This window comes from Pocillopora damicornis, chromosome 2 (assembly GCF_964200805.1).
Source record: "Pocillopora damicornis chromosome 2, jaPocDami1.2, whole genome shotgun sequence".
Classification (NCBI taxonomy): domain Eukaryota; kingdom Metazoa; phylum Cnidaria; class Anthozoa; order Scleractinia; family Pocilloporidae; genus Pocillopora; species Pocillopora damicornis.
This window is the reverse complement of record NC_142671.1, coordinates 1,818,377-1,835,000: the sequence shown is the minus strand read 5'-3', so window position 1 is coordinate 1,835,000 and position 16,624 is coordinate 1,818,377. Positions and strand designations below refer to the sequence as shown.

Below are 16,624 nucleotides of genomic sequence, written 5' to 3'. Positions count from 1 at the left end.
CGATGATGAATAATCAAAGAAAAAATGATCGTGACCGGGAGCTCTGTTGAGAGCTCACAGAACCCTCGATCCACCCTTATCTTATACAAGAACGGTTCCACCTTTTCTTGCGGAAAGAAATCCAGTGTAAATAATTCAAATGAGCGGGGAAGTAGCCTGGAAACGGAAAGTGTTTTACAAGCTGCTTCGTAGAGTATTTGATTCACTCCAAGCGAGCATCCCGCCTCTTAGCTAAAAGCTAAATGAATCCTCCAGCGATCGCATTGGTCGCACAGTCGGTGAAAATATAGGGAAATTTAAACGCAAGATGGACTCAATTACAAGCGGTAAACAGAGGCAAAAAGTATGAGCCGAGACGTGGGTTACAAATACAATAAACCCCGAGGAGATCGCGCTACCACCAAGTGATGTATCGGCAAGGGTGACGAAAGAGAAGAACGACCTTCGGACCGCAGTTGAAGAAAAGACCGCCGAGTTATACGATTCAGAAGGTCAGAGACTTGCCCACAATGATAAACAGTTTACAGAAGTTGGAAAGAAACAGTAGAACAGACATCCAACCGAGGTATGGTAATTCGGTTTTTAATTCCCTCTTGTTACCAACGTAAACAATTTGGTTGCTTAGGAAATTACAAGTGGACCTGTTGGTTAAATTCAACGTAATGTTTAAATCCGTTTAAATTTTTAGAGCTTATTTTGCTTTTCTCGGAAAGCAATAAAATCTCAAGACGCCCTTTGGTTCGGAGAAACATACCGATTAATGTTTGAGTCATTGTTGCTTCGGGACAAGAGAGGATTCTGCCACCAAATAAACTTGGAAACCCCGAAAAGGTAAAAAAAAATTATTTATTTATCATTAGAACAACAAGAAAGGACGTAAAGACAGCAGAGTGGCAATAATTCTTAATAAAGAAACCACAACTTTTAGTTTGCAAGACATGTTTCGACATTCTTATGTCATCTTCAGTTGTAAATGCGATTTTAACGGTTGTACATTTGAATTTATATGAAATTACGTTACAAATTACGTATTGTTTACGTACGATTTGAATATTAAATACGAAAAAACGTGACAAAGCACGTGCTAGATGGGGAAAGAAGGAGAAAAGAAAAATAATGATAATCATAAGAAAAATTATGATGATAACAGAATCAAAAGGAAAGAGACAGCTCTAGATGCTTCAATTGCTGATTAAGGATGGGTTTGTCCCACTTAATATGCAATGCCTCTTTGATCTTAATTTCGTATTTCGAAGCGGCAGAATCTAAAATGGTGAAACATTCTGTACCACAAGAGTCGAGACAGGCCTTTGATGATTGTAGGTGCCTGTAAATGTGTGAAGTTTTTTCAGACAAGAGGTGTTCACGAACCCGTGTACAGATGTGGCGAGTGGTCTCACCAATATAACTGGCATTACAGCCAGCACACGAAAATTTATAAACGACACGCGAACGTAGACCTAGTGGTACTGAATCTTTTACACTGAACAAGTTTCTGAGCTTAAACGTATTGAAGACTAACTTAATATCTAAATCAGGTCTACAATAACGTTTCAGTAGTTGCCTTAACTTGGTTTGAGCGATGTCAGAAAACCGCCCAACATAAGGAAGTTTAAAATAATGCGAAGAAGGTTTTCCGGAGTTTAATGTGGCGTTATGCGTGGGAGAAGGATTATAGCTCTTGGCCAGATGCCTGGAGATAATCCTGTCTATGACGCTGGAAGGGAAACAATTTTTCCGTAGCAAGAAAATAAGTGTGTGTGTATACACTTTGTGTATACAATGTACAAAAACTTATTTTCTTGCTACGGAAAAATTGTAAACAATACGTAATTTGTAACGTAATTTCATATAAATTCAAATGTACAACCGTTAAAATCGCATTTACAACTGAAGATGACATAAGAATGTCGAAACATGTCTTGCAAACTAAAAGTTGTGGTTTCTTTATTAAGAATAACAACAAGAAAATAATCAACCCTGCAGACAAAAATAGATCTGTCATCTTTTTACTTACTTGACAGATGACGCTGAAAAAGAAGACGTACCGCTGGTTGATGAATCGATCCAGGCCAATACACCAAGCCTTCAACAAACATTAGAAGGAGACATTTGCAAAGGTAAGGAAAGCTATTTATTCTTTTTTAGAGGGTTAGTGATATTGCAGTTTTGGCCAATCGTTACCACAATCCTACATGTACTCCGTACCAGGATGATGATAATACCTTATTCCAGTTACTTCATTTTGAAAATGATAACATGTTGTAATTATTGCCATTTTCCTACAGAAAAGAAGAAGCTGACATTCGACAAGCTTCCAAGAACTTACCTAGTGGAGGGCTGTTAAGCAATTTTAGACTCCAGATGTAACATTCAAAAAACACCAGGGAATCGGCCAGGAGCAGAGTTACAACTTGAAGATCTACTAGAGCAAAAAATTGAAGAACATGTAAGTAAAACTATGAGAGATTTATGTGTTCATTTGAGTGATTGTTAGGAATAGTTTGCTTATTTTTTATAAAAACAAAGGAAGAGTGAGTAATCTTAATTATTAATATCATCCAAAATGTTGATATGTTTCTTTTTGCAGCAGCTGAAGGAATTCAATCACCAAGACAGTCCAGCAGTTAAAGTCAAAATATCAGGCGATGGAGCCAGAATGTCTCATTCCAGCTCCCTTTTGGTTTGTTTCTTTTCTTGAGGGTCAACACGTTCTCTCTTGTGCAGGTACAGTGCCTTGATAGTTAATTGTTTTGAATTTATGCAATTGCAAGCCTAACAGGAAGAACAGCAATGCATACAGTACAAAATGTAGAAAACCAAGGTAGGAGGTTGATAGAAGAAAAGAGTTTAGTTACACGAGGAAAGACTCGCCATTGTTGACGGAAGTCGAACCCAGTTTTAAATATAACGTAAGGAAATGATTTTTGGGGAGGCAGGCGTTCCGATATTACCTTTGGGCTATAGTTTTGTGTAAAAAAAAAAAAAAAAAGCAAAATTTTTAGCCTATATAATTCTTTTTTTCTTCTTCTTCTTAACTACTGGAGCGTGTGAATTTAGATGATACTTATTTTTAGCTTAAAATAATCCAGCCTACAGGTCACTTCAAACATCAAATTACCAAATTGTCAGCGTTTCATGGTAATGGATAACTTACCGGCGCTTTATGGAATCGTCCATTCGTCAGAGGTAAAAAATGCGGTCCCAATATACCACAGGTGGCCCAAGCTCACGTCTCGAGAAAAAGCCAACGATGAATTCATGAACGCGTCACGCGTTGTGTGACCCGGTGTTAAGTTACGGGAGGAACCGTTGAAAATTTGAACACGTTATAAGGAATAATATGGGGAACAAAATATGGTCGATTTTTTACGACAAATATTTCGAAATATGAATATTTTACACGTGAAAAACTTACTCATGCCCTGTGTATCCGTCGTAGTTTCTGGCGATTTCTGCCGTTTAAGCTTGCTTTACCATCACTGTTATCCATGTCACGAAGTCTTCGTCTTTTGACATGGATAACAGTGATAGTAAAGCAAGCTTAAAACGGCAGAAATCGCCAGAAACTACGACGGATACACGGGGCATGAATAATTTTTATTGATTTTACATGTAAAATGTTCATATTTCGAAATATTTATCGTTGTAAATCGACCATATTTCGTTCCCCGTACTATTCCTTATAACGTGTTCAAATTTTCAACGGTTCCTTCCCTAACTTAACACGGAGTCACACAACGCGTGAATTGGCTTTTTTCTCGAGACGTGAGCTTGGGCCGCCTGTGAATATACAAGGTAAGTAATTTCAATTACTTTTGAACTTCCTGGTTAAAGGCCATGTAAATATGAGTAGATTTTTCTTGAATGTATTTAAATATTTATGTATTCGTGTAATTATTCATGTATGAATGTGTGTAGGTATGTAGAAATCTATCTATTTTATCTAACTATCTATTTAGGTGTTTATACATTAAATCCCCTGAAGAGTGATCTAATCACGAAACAGGCTTGTCGAGATAAAGCGTAGTCCCTTTGTTTTTTCCATAACTCAATTCATAAATGAATATGAAACAGTCCTGAGTGCAGTTATATTTATATATATATATTCATGAAAAAGGAGATGCATGCTGTATGTCTATTTCCTATAAGAGGAACAATACCTTGTACTTTCCTTTTGAAAATTTTCCACATAGTTAATTCAGCCAACACCTTTGTAACGGAAAAACAAAATTTGTCTATATTTGTCTATCCAGGTTGCTGGCACTTTTCTCCAACTTCATTACCCTGTGGATCGTACCACCGGATGTAGTTGACCCATTTATCCAAATCTGATTCATCTTTCACTCTTGGCTCCGCTTTGCAAGTCAGGATTATGGAGGCACCAATGGGGAAACTGTTGTTTTCTGGACTTGAAGATATGGCGAGAAAAGCGTGTCAAAAAATACAGCTGCCCATTAGTACTTAAAAAAACCTGACAGTTGACAAATTTGGCAACTACACTTGCTAATCAGGCAATGATTACCCAAAGCACTGCACAAGGAAATCATTTAATTTAGGGCTCCAAGGTAAGCAAATCAGGCTTAGCATGCCCCTGATGGACGGTAGACATATTACGTTCTGTTATGAAAAGGTGGGTGCCGTGCATTGAGTTGTGTTGCGATGGAAATAATTGAAATCTAAAAAATCCTCTGAGGTAGGCAAATAAGCAAGTCCAAAACATAGTAGATATAGCTTATCGGTGAAGGAAAGTTCCGTAGAGTTCTCTTTTCTCTTTTTTTGCCTTAAAATGTTCTCTCCGAACACAAGAATATGACCATATAGGGGTGGTAAGCAAAGTCTAGATAAAGTCTAGATGCAACTGATATTCCTGTGTTGTAAATACAAAAAAATGCAAAACCAGACTATCTCAGTGATAACAGGGGTTATTTATTGCGATGTGCTTTTTTCTCAGGTGCTGCGCCTAAGTTAGTAGGAGTTCCTCGGAACCAAAGTGCTGATATAGGGGCCAATGTAACTTTCAACTGCACCGCCATAGGTTTCCCTAAATCAACCATATCACGGATCGAGAACAGTGATTCATCTGCCTTACAATCCAACCTGAGGGTAAAATTCATTAACAATTTCATGGACGATAAAAGCATTCAAAGCCAGTTGCTGTTAATTATTGGAGTGAAGATGGAAGATTTTGGAAAATATCAATGTAAGGCAGAAAGCGTCGTTGGAAAAAATTTGTCATTGCCAGGTTTCTTAACACAGAAAGGTTCAGGTGAGACATGTACATGCGCAGTGGTGAATTGATTTTAGCGGGTTCCTGCACTTTGTCTGACTTCTTTTTATGAATAATTTCCTTAGCATTAAGTATTCTTTGAATCAATTATTTCGAATGCCAAACAAGCTGGCACCGACATCCCAAAGAACGCCCGTCAATAAAACAGCTCTTTCATTCAGATGAAAGCTTCAATGTTCATTTTCAGATGACCAATTACCTGAGATTGTTAAGGGCCCAAAGAGCCAAAGTGTCTCCATCGGTTTCGATGCCATTTTTAGCTGCACTGCTAATGGTCTCCGAGGCCAACTATCCATTAGATAAAGGACGATGCTTCACATGTTGTACAATCTAACACCAGAGCAAGAGTTATTCAAGACAACCGAACGAGCCAGCTGTTGATTACAGGGGTAGAGATGGAAGATTATGGAAAATATCGCTGCATTGCAAATAATACCATTGGAAGAAGTCAGTCAGAAGTAGCTGTATTGAAGAGAGGTTAGATATATATATATATATATATATATATATATATATATATATATATATATGAATTTAGTTAGGGAAAAAACAAAGAGACTACGCTACATCCTGATAACCCTGATTCGTGAAGGAAATAGAAAAGTAAGGATCAAAATCACGAACGCTGGGATTGAAAAATCTATTCTTCCTCTTCTAAACTTCTTTAATGTTATTTTCTATTCTCCTTCATCCTCTTCCTCCTCATGCTTTTATTTTTAATCATTTTTATCATTATCATGATAATCATATTATTGAATGATAATGTTATTCTGTGATAGACTATGCCGTTTAACTAAGGCCTTGCTCGGTTGAGCTTCCCAAGTTCAAATTGGAATGTCGTAGATTTTGACCCCAATTGAGCTTTTAGAATAGTTTTTACTTTCTCTAACTTCCATCTAAAAAGTGATTCTGGAAAAAAAATATATGTATCACAGCAATTTTATTTCGTGCTGACACTCATTTATAAAAGTTTTCAATCCGTGTGTTAATTATTAGAATGATTATCTTTGTTCCATCAGATCGATCACAAAAATGGAGAAGAAACCTCAACATCTCAGATGACAACAATTGCTGTATTATGTGCTTTGGTAGCTGTTTTGATTTGTTTAATCACTGTGCTTGTGTAGCATCGGCTTATAAATGGTGGTGAACAGGTAAATAATAGGCGACTTCGTTAATACTGGTGGTCACATGATCTCTGTTGGAACTAGGGTCAGTTACGTTTTTGCACCTCGGGAATATGGATCTGCGGTCGTTATCACATTCTCACAAAGTGCAATTGATCTTTCTGCTCTATCTCGGAAGGAGAAAGGGTTTTCTTAGAATATGCGAAGCGTCTCTTGACTCTCGTCGCATCTCCCCCTAACAAAGAGCGGTAAATTCCAGTAAACCATTGGACTCCGGTATAAGCGAAGTTGTGTACGGAAGATTTTCGTCATTTGACTTTTAAATGTGTCCATTTTCTCTTAAATAAAAAGGTTATGGTTTTGTTTGGTCAAACACACACAATGTCGAGGCTACGAAAAAACCCATTTCTTTCTCTAATTCTACTCTCCCAAATTCTTCTTTTCTCCACTTTGGATCAATAAATATCTTCTGTAGCAGTATACTAATATTTGAATTTATTGTAAGGCTTAGCTTGTGCGGCTCAATTTTTGGGGCTAATGAAGTAATACAATCAAAGTAGAAAGTTATAGTTTCCTGCCTAGATGCCTTAAAATGATTATCGTGATAAAAGAAATTTAAACCCTTTCAAACAAGCGCTAATCAAATAGCAATAAGATTGATGATCCAGAGTACAAGAGGTTTCAGTTCAACTCGCTCAAATCCCGCATCATAAAGGAAACTCAAACGAAGTATGACGATGATTGAAACTGAACACGCTTCTTGTACGCGCTAAGGTGGAAATGCCCCTGTTGCGTACAGTCGAAGGTGGATTAGGCGACAGAGAGCCCCCAGACGGAAGCAAGCAGCCTGATTCGATTCAGGGGGGCGAGGGGAGGTCAGATTGGGGTGAAAAGACTGCAGGTGGTGATAATGTCATCGCTTGTGGAGGCGTTGACTCATGTGTCGACGAACAAGGGGATGGGAGAGAGATCTCTCGTGAAACCGAGGAAGGTTTTGACAACATGGAAAATGAAGTGTTGGACGAAGTACTCGGTGAAGCTGAATTTGGGATCGTCTACAAAGGTCGATATGGAAAAGACGGAAATGTCACTGATGTAGCGGTGAAGAAGCTAAAAGGTACAAAAAATGGATCAACAGATACTCCCACCTATAAAATGTCAACTCGTTAGTACCTTAATGTAGAGGCATATCTCTATATTTTTTTCTATGAGCTCACTGGCCACTCCACGTGGTTTTAGCCTAACAAGATCTAAACAGCTGCCCTTGACATCTTATATATAGTGGCTTAACTTTTCATAACCTTCTTTAGATTTTATTTCTGCCTCTTCTGAACACTTTCTGCAGCCTTAACCAAGCCACATTTTCCACATCATTATCCTGTTACCATAGCCACATACAACAAGCTAACTGCGTGAAATTAAGTATTTTGAAAAATCCTCTTTCTTTTCTCTGTGCAATTGTAGGCCCTAATGCTATTGCAGAAAAAGCCCTGCTCAATGAGATAAGGACATTAAAGCATGCTGGAAAACACCCAAATATTATCACTTTAGTTGGCAATCGGATAGAGGGAGGTAAGTCAGTCCTCGACTAAGCAACTTCCTTAGTGATAGGCATCTAGAGTTTGTAATTTACGGGGTTAGGCTACAGCCGTTGAAGGTCAGTCAAAATAGAAGTAATCTTATCATTTAAGGAAACTACTCCACTAAACACTGGTCAAAAATTTGTTTTTCCTTGATCAGAAACCATTCCGTTAAGGCAAAATGCTAGACAAATCATTTCGAATACTTTATTCTTGGTCCTTTAGATCCAACTTGCTCACCAACCAAGTCTATCTGTATCAACTTTTAATCGTTTGCTGTACTCTCTCCAGGAAATATTCTTGTTGTCACTGAATTGATCCGTGGTGAGAGCCTGGAAAATCTCTTGAGGGCCAAGAATACGCCAGTGGAATAGAACAAACATCATAACGTCTGCTGTAAGCTGAATGATCGGCAATTGGTTACAATTGCATTTCAGATCGCCGAGGGAATGCGACATCTAGAAGAGAGAAAGGTAAGACCGACTCGCTGTGTATAGAAATGTGAAAATAACAAATAAAGAAATGAATAAACGCAGGCACGATGAAATATCGAGGGTATTATATTTCTATATAACCATTTCGAGGAAAATGACTTTGTGAGAAAATCCAAGCAGAAAGCTACACGAGTTCATCATCCTTATTTAGAATTTTGGTAGAAGCCACTCATGCCGTCTAATATACAATTATTGTACGGGTCTTCTCGCACAGTTCGTTCATCGCGATCTAGCAGCGCGGAATATTTTAGTCGATGCCAATCTGGTGGCTAAAGTTGGAGACTTTGGATTGGCCAAGGACATATCTGAAGCTGGTATATACACCATAACCTCAAGCGTAAGTGTGCTTTGCGATCAATATCGAATACCAGAAGAACGCAAACAAACAAACTCTAATGTATTGACGCTTATGTTCTTCCATAACATTAACGGACATGTTAAATCCATTCCTTCTAGCAGTAGATCTTTATTAGATTCCCCCCCCCCCCCCCTTTAAAGCCCCTTTTTATCTCAGGGCGACTGGGAAGCATTCCATAGCTATTTTGTAGTTTTCAATGAGCTGGGTATCCTGTGACGTGTATACTCAATCATGCAATGTCGCGACTTTGATGTTAACAAATGATAATGATCACAATTATGATAATGATAAATGATAATAAAAATATTACCACTAACACTAAAACTGATATCGGCAATAACTCTGATACAAATACTAGTAATGATAATTATAATAATAATGGTATTATTGCCGATGATAATAATGATTATTGTAATAAAAGTAACGATGATGGCGAATGCAAACGTTGTTTTCCTGGATTTTATAGCAAGTCAACAATAGTAATGATAATAACAAAAATAATAATCATTATTATCATCATAACAATCTGAGAGAAAATCTTATTATTTAACCTGAGTAATTATGATCATAAATTTAAATACATAAGTAAATAACGCTATTTCTCTTACTGAAAGCGTCTTTGGGATGGATTCGTGAGTCATTCTTCAACTATTTTCGAGAGGCATCGCCGTTTCACAAATACTCGTTTACACGAGCCTCTCTTTTAAACAGGGCAATTTTCCGTGGAGATGGTCGTCGTTAGAATCTCTACGGGATCTAAGTTTTACATCCGCAAGTGACGTGTGAGTTCCATTTTTTTCGGTAATAATGTAATAAATTTTATCTCGTATCGGTTGATACAAATTATTTGCAATAAAGTCATCTGTCTGCCGCTGTGCTAAAGTGGGAGCATTATTATGAAATTAAACAGCTTATTATTTGCTTTTTTTTAAGCTAGGTTAGAATCCTACCTATTCCAGAAGAACTCTGACAACTTAGTTGTGTTTCATTCAAGATCAATTCTGCGTTGTTTATTCATCTGCATGCATCTATACCCATGATTGTGCTTATTTTCACTTAAGGACGCATCCTTGGCACATAAATGACCTAAATACCCTTTCTTTCCAATCAAGTATCTACAGCACCTATAAGTTGTTTAAAAACGACACCATATGGAAAATAGAAAACGGCAAAAACAACAGAAAACAAAAACAATAATCTATACATTGAAAAAGTCTGACAAATGCTAGACTGCGCGCGATCCACGTGACAGGAATACTAAAGCGAGCTCTTAAGCTTTGGAAGTATGAATTAGACGCTCAGTTACAATCCTTTCTTATTCCTTGAAGTTATTAAGGCCTTGATGTATATCTGCAGGTGGTCATTTGGTATTGTCTTATGGGAAATCGCCACTTATGGTAAGTGTAGTCTGATTATACGTGCGACTTAAAGCGATATCCAAATGATCACTAGTCATGTTTTCGTCACGAGCTTCCTATCGGTGTCAGCAAGGATCCTTATCTTTAGCTTGTTTTTAATACGAAGGTACTTGCGGATACAGTTGTCCTTTAAACCTTGAAACTGCTAGACAAACTTGGACAAGACCAGAGGGCCGCATGGTGTTCAGATAGGGAACGAGTCCTTGCTACATTCTTCTTTCCCTTGCTTATATCATTTGTCTCAACTTTTAAACCTTCATTTATTGACTGAAGCATATGAAGCCTTTTCCATCATGCATTTACTGATGAAATACTCATTCATTTTGCCTATAAGCCCTTTTTTAAACTATGATTGGTAAATCATCTCCTTTCTGCCAACTAGGTGGTTTGCCATACCCCGACATCACATCACCGTTTGCCTTAGTAAGTCAACTTACAACCGGATACCGGATGCCTCGTCCTGACCAATGCTCAGAAGAATTGTAAGCATCACAAGAGTTACATTAAGCTTATAGTGATAATTGATAAGTAGATTTCAAATAATCGAGCCTTTACTTACGTTATTTAAATATAATTACCCATAGTTCCAGCCCATTTTTTTTAGATAAATAGCTGGTTGCATGTCAAGCTAAATGACAATTAACGTTTCGATGATCCTGTTTATAGGGTGTAACATTAAAAAGACATCTCTTTACACTCCTCTCTAGGCTTCATGGAGTAAATAAATGCTAAAAATATTATTAGCAATAACACTTTCAGCATATAATACAGGATGGTTAATAATGCTTTATTGAATTTTTAGATATGAACTGATGAGTTCTTGCTGGAAGGAAACTCCTTTGATGAGACCAAAATTTTCTAAGATTGCAAGTCAACTGAAGAGTTTTTTGCGAGAAGTCAAGGTAATTAATGATTGTATCAAAAAGGTATCCGCCTCTTCCCGTAGTTTCACCTCTCGTGATTATACATATCTGAGCTTATATTCGTCAAATGTGCCCTTTTTCAGCCACTCAGTCCATCTGCTCGACCTCCCTATCCGCCCATCTATTCATCCATTCATCTATTCATTTAACCATCCATTCATCCATACAGAATCCATCCATTATGTTCCATCTTTGCCCTTTCCTGACATCAATTCATATTCAACTATTGTTAACAGTCTTATTCAATCTTCTCGAAAGTCAAGGGCTTATTCGTTATTCCTCTAATTCCTTGCAGAGAACATACATAAATATCACAGAGGATAACAACGCAGTTTGATGATGTTTTTTTATGTTAAAGCAAACGCCTCGTCTTATTATATTAATAATAAGATGCCGAGTACATACAGTGCAATATCTCAAATAGGTAATGTAGAAACCTTTATAACCAAGCTTCAGAAAGTGCTTTAGCAGTCACACCAGTGACCCTGGTGTGACTGCTACGTTAAAAAAAAACAAACAAAACTTAGAATTCAATTCATGGGCCAGTGCAAATTGCAATTAAAATAAAATATAAGGTGCATCCTGCTTCAGTCAAAAAGCTAAATTGATTTAAAATATTTAGAGTTACGTAACTAGACTAGCTTTGCGTTGATTTTGAATTCCTATAAGCACTGCGCCATGAGCTTTTCTTTGCGCACGGAAAAATCTGAGGCCTCGAGTAAAGCTAGCTGAGAAGATATCTAAACTTATTTTTGTTGTGCCTCACCCCTCGCAGATTTTTCATCGGTTCACATTGCTTAAGGCCTCAGTCTTTCCAGTGGACGAATTATCCCATGGGCTTCAGCGTTATTGATTAAGGACAGTTTGCAGGCTGTTTATGGTCTGTCGAGATTAATCTGTCAGTGGCCGTCAATTGCATCGCCATTTGGTAACTGCCATCTAAGGTCAAAAGGTAACCCGGGATGGTACTCTCATTAAAAATAAATTGGCATGCTGTATTCCATCGTTGTATGGAAGGTTCTCTCCCTTCTATATAAATCATTTTTCGGATGTTTGGCTTAGAGAAAAACTCAAAGTAAAACCTCTTTGTAGGACCGACTGGCAGACCCAGCGAGTAAATAAATCTGAAATACGAAACATCGTCTCGTTCTTTGACCTTTTTAGGAATCGTCCCAAAAACCAGACATACTTAATGAGCCTTTTCCCTGATTGCTTAAATGACGGTGTGTATATTGACCCCACATTGTCATTGCTAGAGATCCTGTTAGATGTGCGCTAATTTGACCAGTGAAAAATTCGCGTTCATAACAAGTTTCGAAGGCCCACTAAGAGCTTTGGACTCAGAGGGCAGGTTATTTGGACAAAGTTAAGCCTTTTTTTAAACAAAACCACGTTCGAAACTATTTTCAACTTAGCTGAACCTTTTATGTGCACAGTTATTTTTGTGAACAGAGTCAAGAAGGCCGAAAGCTAACAGTGGAAGGACACCCACTTAATTAAATCAGTCGTCCTGTAGATAATATCTAAGACTTACTGCTTGTGTAAAAACCTGGTTTGGTTTAGAACTTCTTTAGATAACCGGCCCAGTTGTCTCTCCACGTTTTCGACGGAATAGAGATAATTTTGATAAGAAAATATCAGGGTATTGAACTTTGCCTAATTACTTTGCCAGAAGTTAGCTAGTTTTCTTTCACTGTCAAGCGCACAGGTTGCTTGATTTGTAGATATTCTTTTCTGTTTATTTAGTTTTTGTTGCCCTGTTTCATTGCTTGCCTGAAAGGTAATTTGAAAACGAAAATAGATCTCATCATTAAAACCGTGTTTTATGTTGGGCTGCACTAAAGTGTGGACAGCCATGTTGCGGATGCATTTTACAATAACCACTATCGACTTATCTGTTTCTCGTGGCGCGTTCTAAAACCAGTAAGATTGGAACACTGGAACTCCGGAATATGCCAGAATAGCGCGATATACTTAAAAAAAAAGCAAAAAAATAAAATAAAATAAAAAACAATAATCAAGGGGGTGCACGGTGTTCTTGGTTTAGTACATGCCGTTTATCAAAGTAGGTAATTTAGTGTTAACAACTGAGTTGAAAACGTAAATTGGCCACCGTAAAGAGTAAAAACCTGACGTTTCGAGCGTTAGCCCTTCGTCAGAGCGATTAACACTAAATTACTTGCTATACTCTCCCACCGACGCAGCACCACGGTTTTTTTAGAAACTTACCCCCTTTATTCGGTTATCAAAGCACTTTATCGAGACTCCGCACTAGATTACTTTGTAGGTCGATGAGATTTCTTTTCGAAGGCATTTACAAGGATTCTTTTTCACCACAGTGCTTGCCAAAATTTCCATACAAATGAAAACAATTTTGATGCGCAGGACCAAAAATAGTTTTGGTTGAAGACTCTACGGTTCATCATGCAACCCTGAACACTGCTTCGACTGTCCCGAAAATTGACTCGTAACGAATAATGAAACTGTAAACATCAGGAACACCGGAACACGCTGAAACACGCCGGAATACGATGGAACACGCTGGAACACAGAAACACTAAAACATCGGAACACCAGAACAAGCCTGAACACCGCGAAGTATTCAAATAATAACAATAGTAATAATAATATTATTATTATTAATAATAATAATAATAATAATATTAATATTAATAATAATATTAATATTAATATTAATATTAATATTAATATTAATATTAATATTAATATTAATAATAACAATAATTATAATTATAATAAATATAAGCAAGATTGCTGCCTACGACGTTGGAGAACACTTACTATTCATGTCGTTTATTAATCCAACGGGTTTTTTCGATAACCTGAGGCCTAGGGTATCTATCAGATGCGGGACCGTTTCGGCTTTTTTTAATCAATTCGACGCTGTCTCATACTGACTCACGCAAAAGGCCTCGATTTCACACGAGAGCTTTGAATCTCGCTGGCTTGTGGATGCCGTGGAATAGACGTGGGTAAACTGCACCCGCTTAATCGAAAGAAAACCACCGATGAATTCAAAGCTTCAGTATCCCTCTTCCGGAAAGCATTTGAACTTTTAAAGATTGGCTTGTCTAAATTCCGCCCACGAGCCAAAATTTCGTATAAATTTCTTGGGATGATCTAACTGACTAATAATGGCAGTTTACTATAGCTGTACAAATTCTACCAATGCTACGTTCAGTAGCTAACGCATCCCACGGAATCGTGTTAGGCGTCTTGTCTTTGGGACTGTGGATGCACTCTGTCAAACAGTGAAATAACAGAAACTCGCACAACATGTAAAACTGAGTTTTGGAAGAAACACAGCTGGTCCCAGTTGTTGACGATTATCCTATGTGCAAAGAGTTTCCCCCTGCTCAAATCGCTCTTCAGCGTATACGCACATCTTCCTGTTTTTCACTCTAGTCCGCCAGATACTTATTTATGAATTGGTAGATGACAGCATTCTATAAATTAGCTGACAAACAGGCTTAGCGAACTTGATCTTTGATCTTATCCATGCCTTGAAATTTATTTCATTTTTCTCAAACGACATCCGCTGAGTTGTATTCTATGATTTCCCATAAGACAATACCAGATGACCACCTGCAGATAGACATCAAGGCCTTAATAACTTCAAGGAATATGAAAGGATTGTAACTGAGCGTCTAATTCTTATTTCCAAAGCTTCAAAAATGCCGTTTCGAATTACGGTTCTCTTATTCATTAAAGCCGGAGTGCATAATTTTCTACGCGACCTCGTTTTAAATGAGAACCTATGATTCCAAAAGGTGGTATGTTAACAATTCTCACAGCTAAACCTAAAGGTAAGTGTATTCATTTTTCACACTATTTTATTTTCCAATTGACGACTTCTTTTGCATTTCCGCTGCCAAAAGAGTTACCTTTTGAAGAAATAAATGAAAAGGAGAATGTTAATTTCTATCGTGGTGTTCACGGCAAAAAACTAGCGTTCACCGTATGGAAAACGAAGATTGAATTCAAGGAAAACGGGGCATTTTACAAACGTTTACCCATATTTTGCGTACGGAAAATCCAACATTTTCTGTGCGTTTTCGTACCGGTGAATCCCAGTATTTGTTCCATTATACGGTAGTTTTCCTTCGCGGTAAATGCAGGTAAACAAATAATTTTCCGGCATTAACCGCTCGATTAACGCACTGCAAACAGTTTGTTTTCCTTTGGTTCACTGGCATTTTCCTAGTGTACAAGAACGTATTCACCGGAGTTAACGGCTGAAAACACCCAATATCCTGGAAGGTTAATGCTTGCAAATGCAGGAAAACGTAATGATTTACTGTGTTTGCCTTTCGTACAACGCATAGAAAATGTCATGTTTTCTTCTGTTCAGAACCATTTTTCGCACGATTAACGAAATGTTTACAAGAGTTTTTCAGTCGAAAGCATGCATTTTACAACGTTTTCCAGCGTTTTACAATTTATTACTCTTCGGTTAACCCATGGAAAATAACACTTATTCTGCTACTCACAGCCGTTTTGCGTATTCAAACTTCATATTCGCTGGAGTTAACCGGTGGAAAACATGCATTTTCCGGTATTTTCTCTGCAGCGGTGGATTCGAATTAATTCGTGCGAGGCATGCATTTTCTAGCGTTTACCGCCGCTCGGTAAATCACTGTTCTTCTTCTTGGATTTCACCTCCTAGACTCAACCATACTGAAGGTTCTAAAATAATTTTGTCCCATTTCCCTCTCCCAGACAGAATAAGCACTCTTTTAATCATTTTCAACAAGTTTATTGATGCATTGTGATGTTAAAGGTATACAGCGAAGAAGAAGACCCATGTACAAACAATATATTTTCAAAAGAATTTTCAGAACAATTCATCTTTAAATAAAATTGTTTTCATACAATACGTTATATTACCAGGTTGTGATTCATATGTGATGATTAATTGCACTGTAGTTTTCAGACATCTGGTGAGATTCTAGAACATAACTTTTAGACGTCTTGAATTTTTCAAATGTTTATTCGTAATTGTTTCCTTAATCTACACTGATCAGAGTCTTGAATTGGGTTAACATGTGAGATAACCCATAGATTACTTTATTATGAGCTAAAGGAAAATAGTCAAAGAAACATAAACTTGATGCAAAATGCCTTGATTCAAATTATAAGTTTTTTTCCTACAGATGAACTATTTTGAAAATATACAAATTGATTCTATCAACTTCAATTTTCTTTTCGTTACTACGGTCGCGAAACGGAAGCACGTTTATGATGGATAAAAAAATGGAGAGGTCAACGTTTGGCTTACATAACAATAATAACAAACATATGACCACCCTGAAAGTTACCAGAATATAGCGTTTCAGACGACACAACTCATCTAAAAAATCTTTCAATGATCGCTTCCTTTATTTTGCTGGATAGGCTATTCAATATTCAGTTC

The 16,624-nt window shown here is 37.4% G+C and overlaps 1 protein-coding gene across 13 annotated transcripts in view; it reads left to right on the top strand.

Annotated features, from left to right (window-relative positions):
- The window catches only part of LOC113680755 (tyrosine-protein kinase receptor Tie-1-like), a 22,521-nt gene extending 8,551 nt beyond the window's left edge, over positions 1–13,970 (top strand). For 2 of the 13 annotated variants that reach the window (XR_016184493.1, XR_016184494.1), the window contains 10 exons: positions 1–831; positions 2,025–2,120; positions 2,289–2,449; positions 2,591–2,727; positions 3,093–3,189; positions 4,257–4,568; positions 4,955–5,269; positions 5,478–5,767; positions 6,310–6,444; positions 7,192–7,205. The exon at positions 1–831 is cut by the window's left edge and continues 970 nt beyond it. Coding sequence is in view for 2 of the 13 variants with exons in the window: in XM_089198650.1 (XP_089054776.1) it covers positions 8,447–8,470; positions 8,643–8,828; positions 9,561–9,631; positions 10,206–10,246; positions 10,650–10,749; positions 11,070–11,169; positions 11,486–11,527 (564 nt within the window). In the remaining 11 variants the exon portion in view is untranslated. Of the gene's footprint in view, positions 832–2,024; positions 2,121–2,288; positions 2,450–2,590; positions 2,728–3,092; positions 3,190–4,256; positions 4,569–4,954; positions 5,270–5,477; positions 5,768–6,309; positions 6,445–7,191; positions 7,535–7,881; positions 7,990–8,288; positions 8,471–8,642; positions 8,829–9,463; positions 9,488–9,560; positions 9,632–10,177; positions 10,247–10,649; positions 10,750–11,069; positions 11,170–11,485; positions 13,212–13,529 lie in introns of those variants that run through there. The other 11 variants (XR_016184488.1, XR_016184491.1, XR_016184490.1 and 8 more) reach the window with 11 other exon arrangements.
- The last annotated feature ends 2,654 nt before the right edge of the window (positions 13,971–16,624 follow it).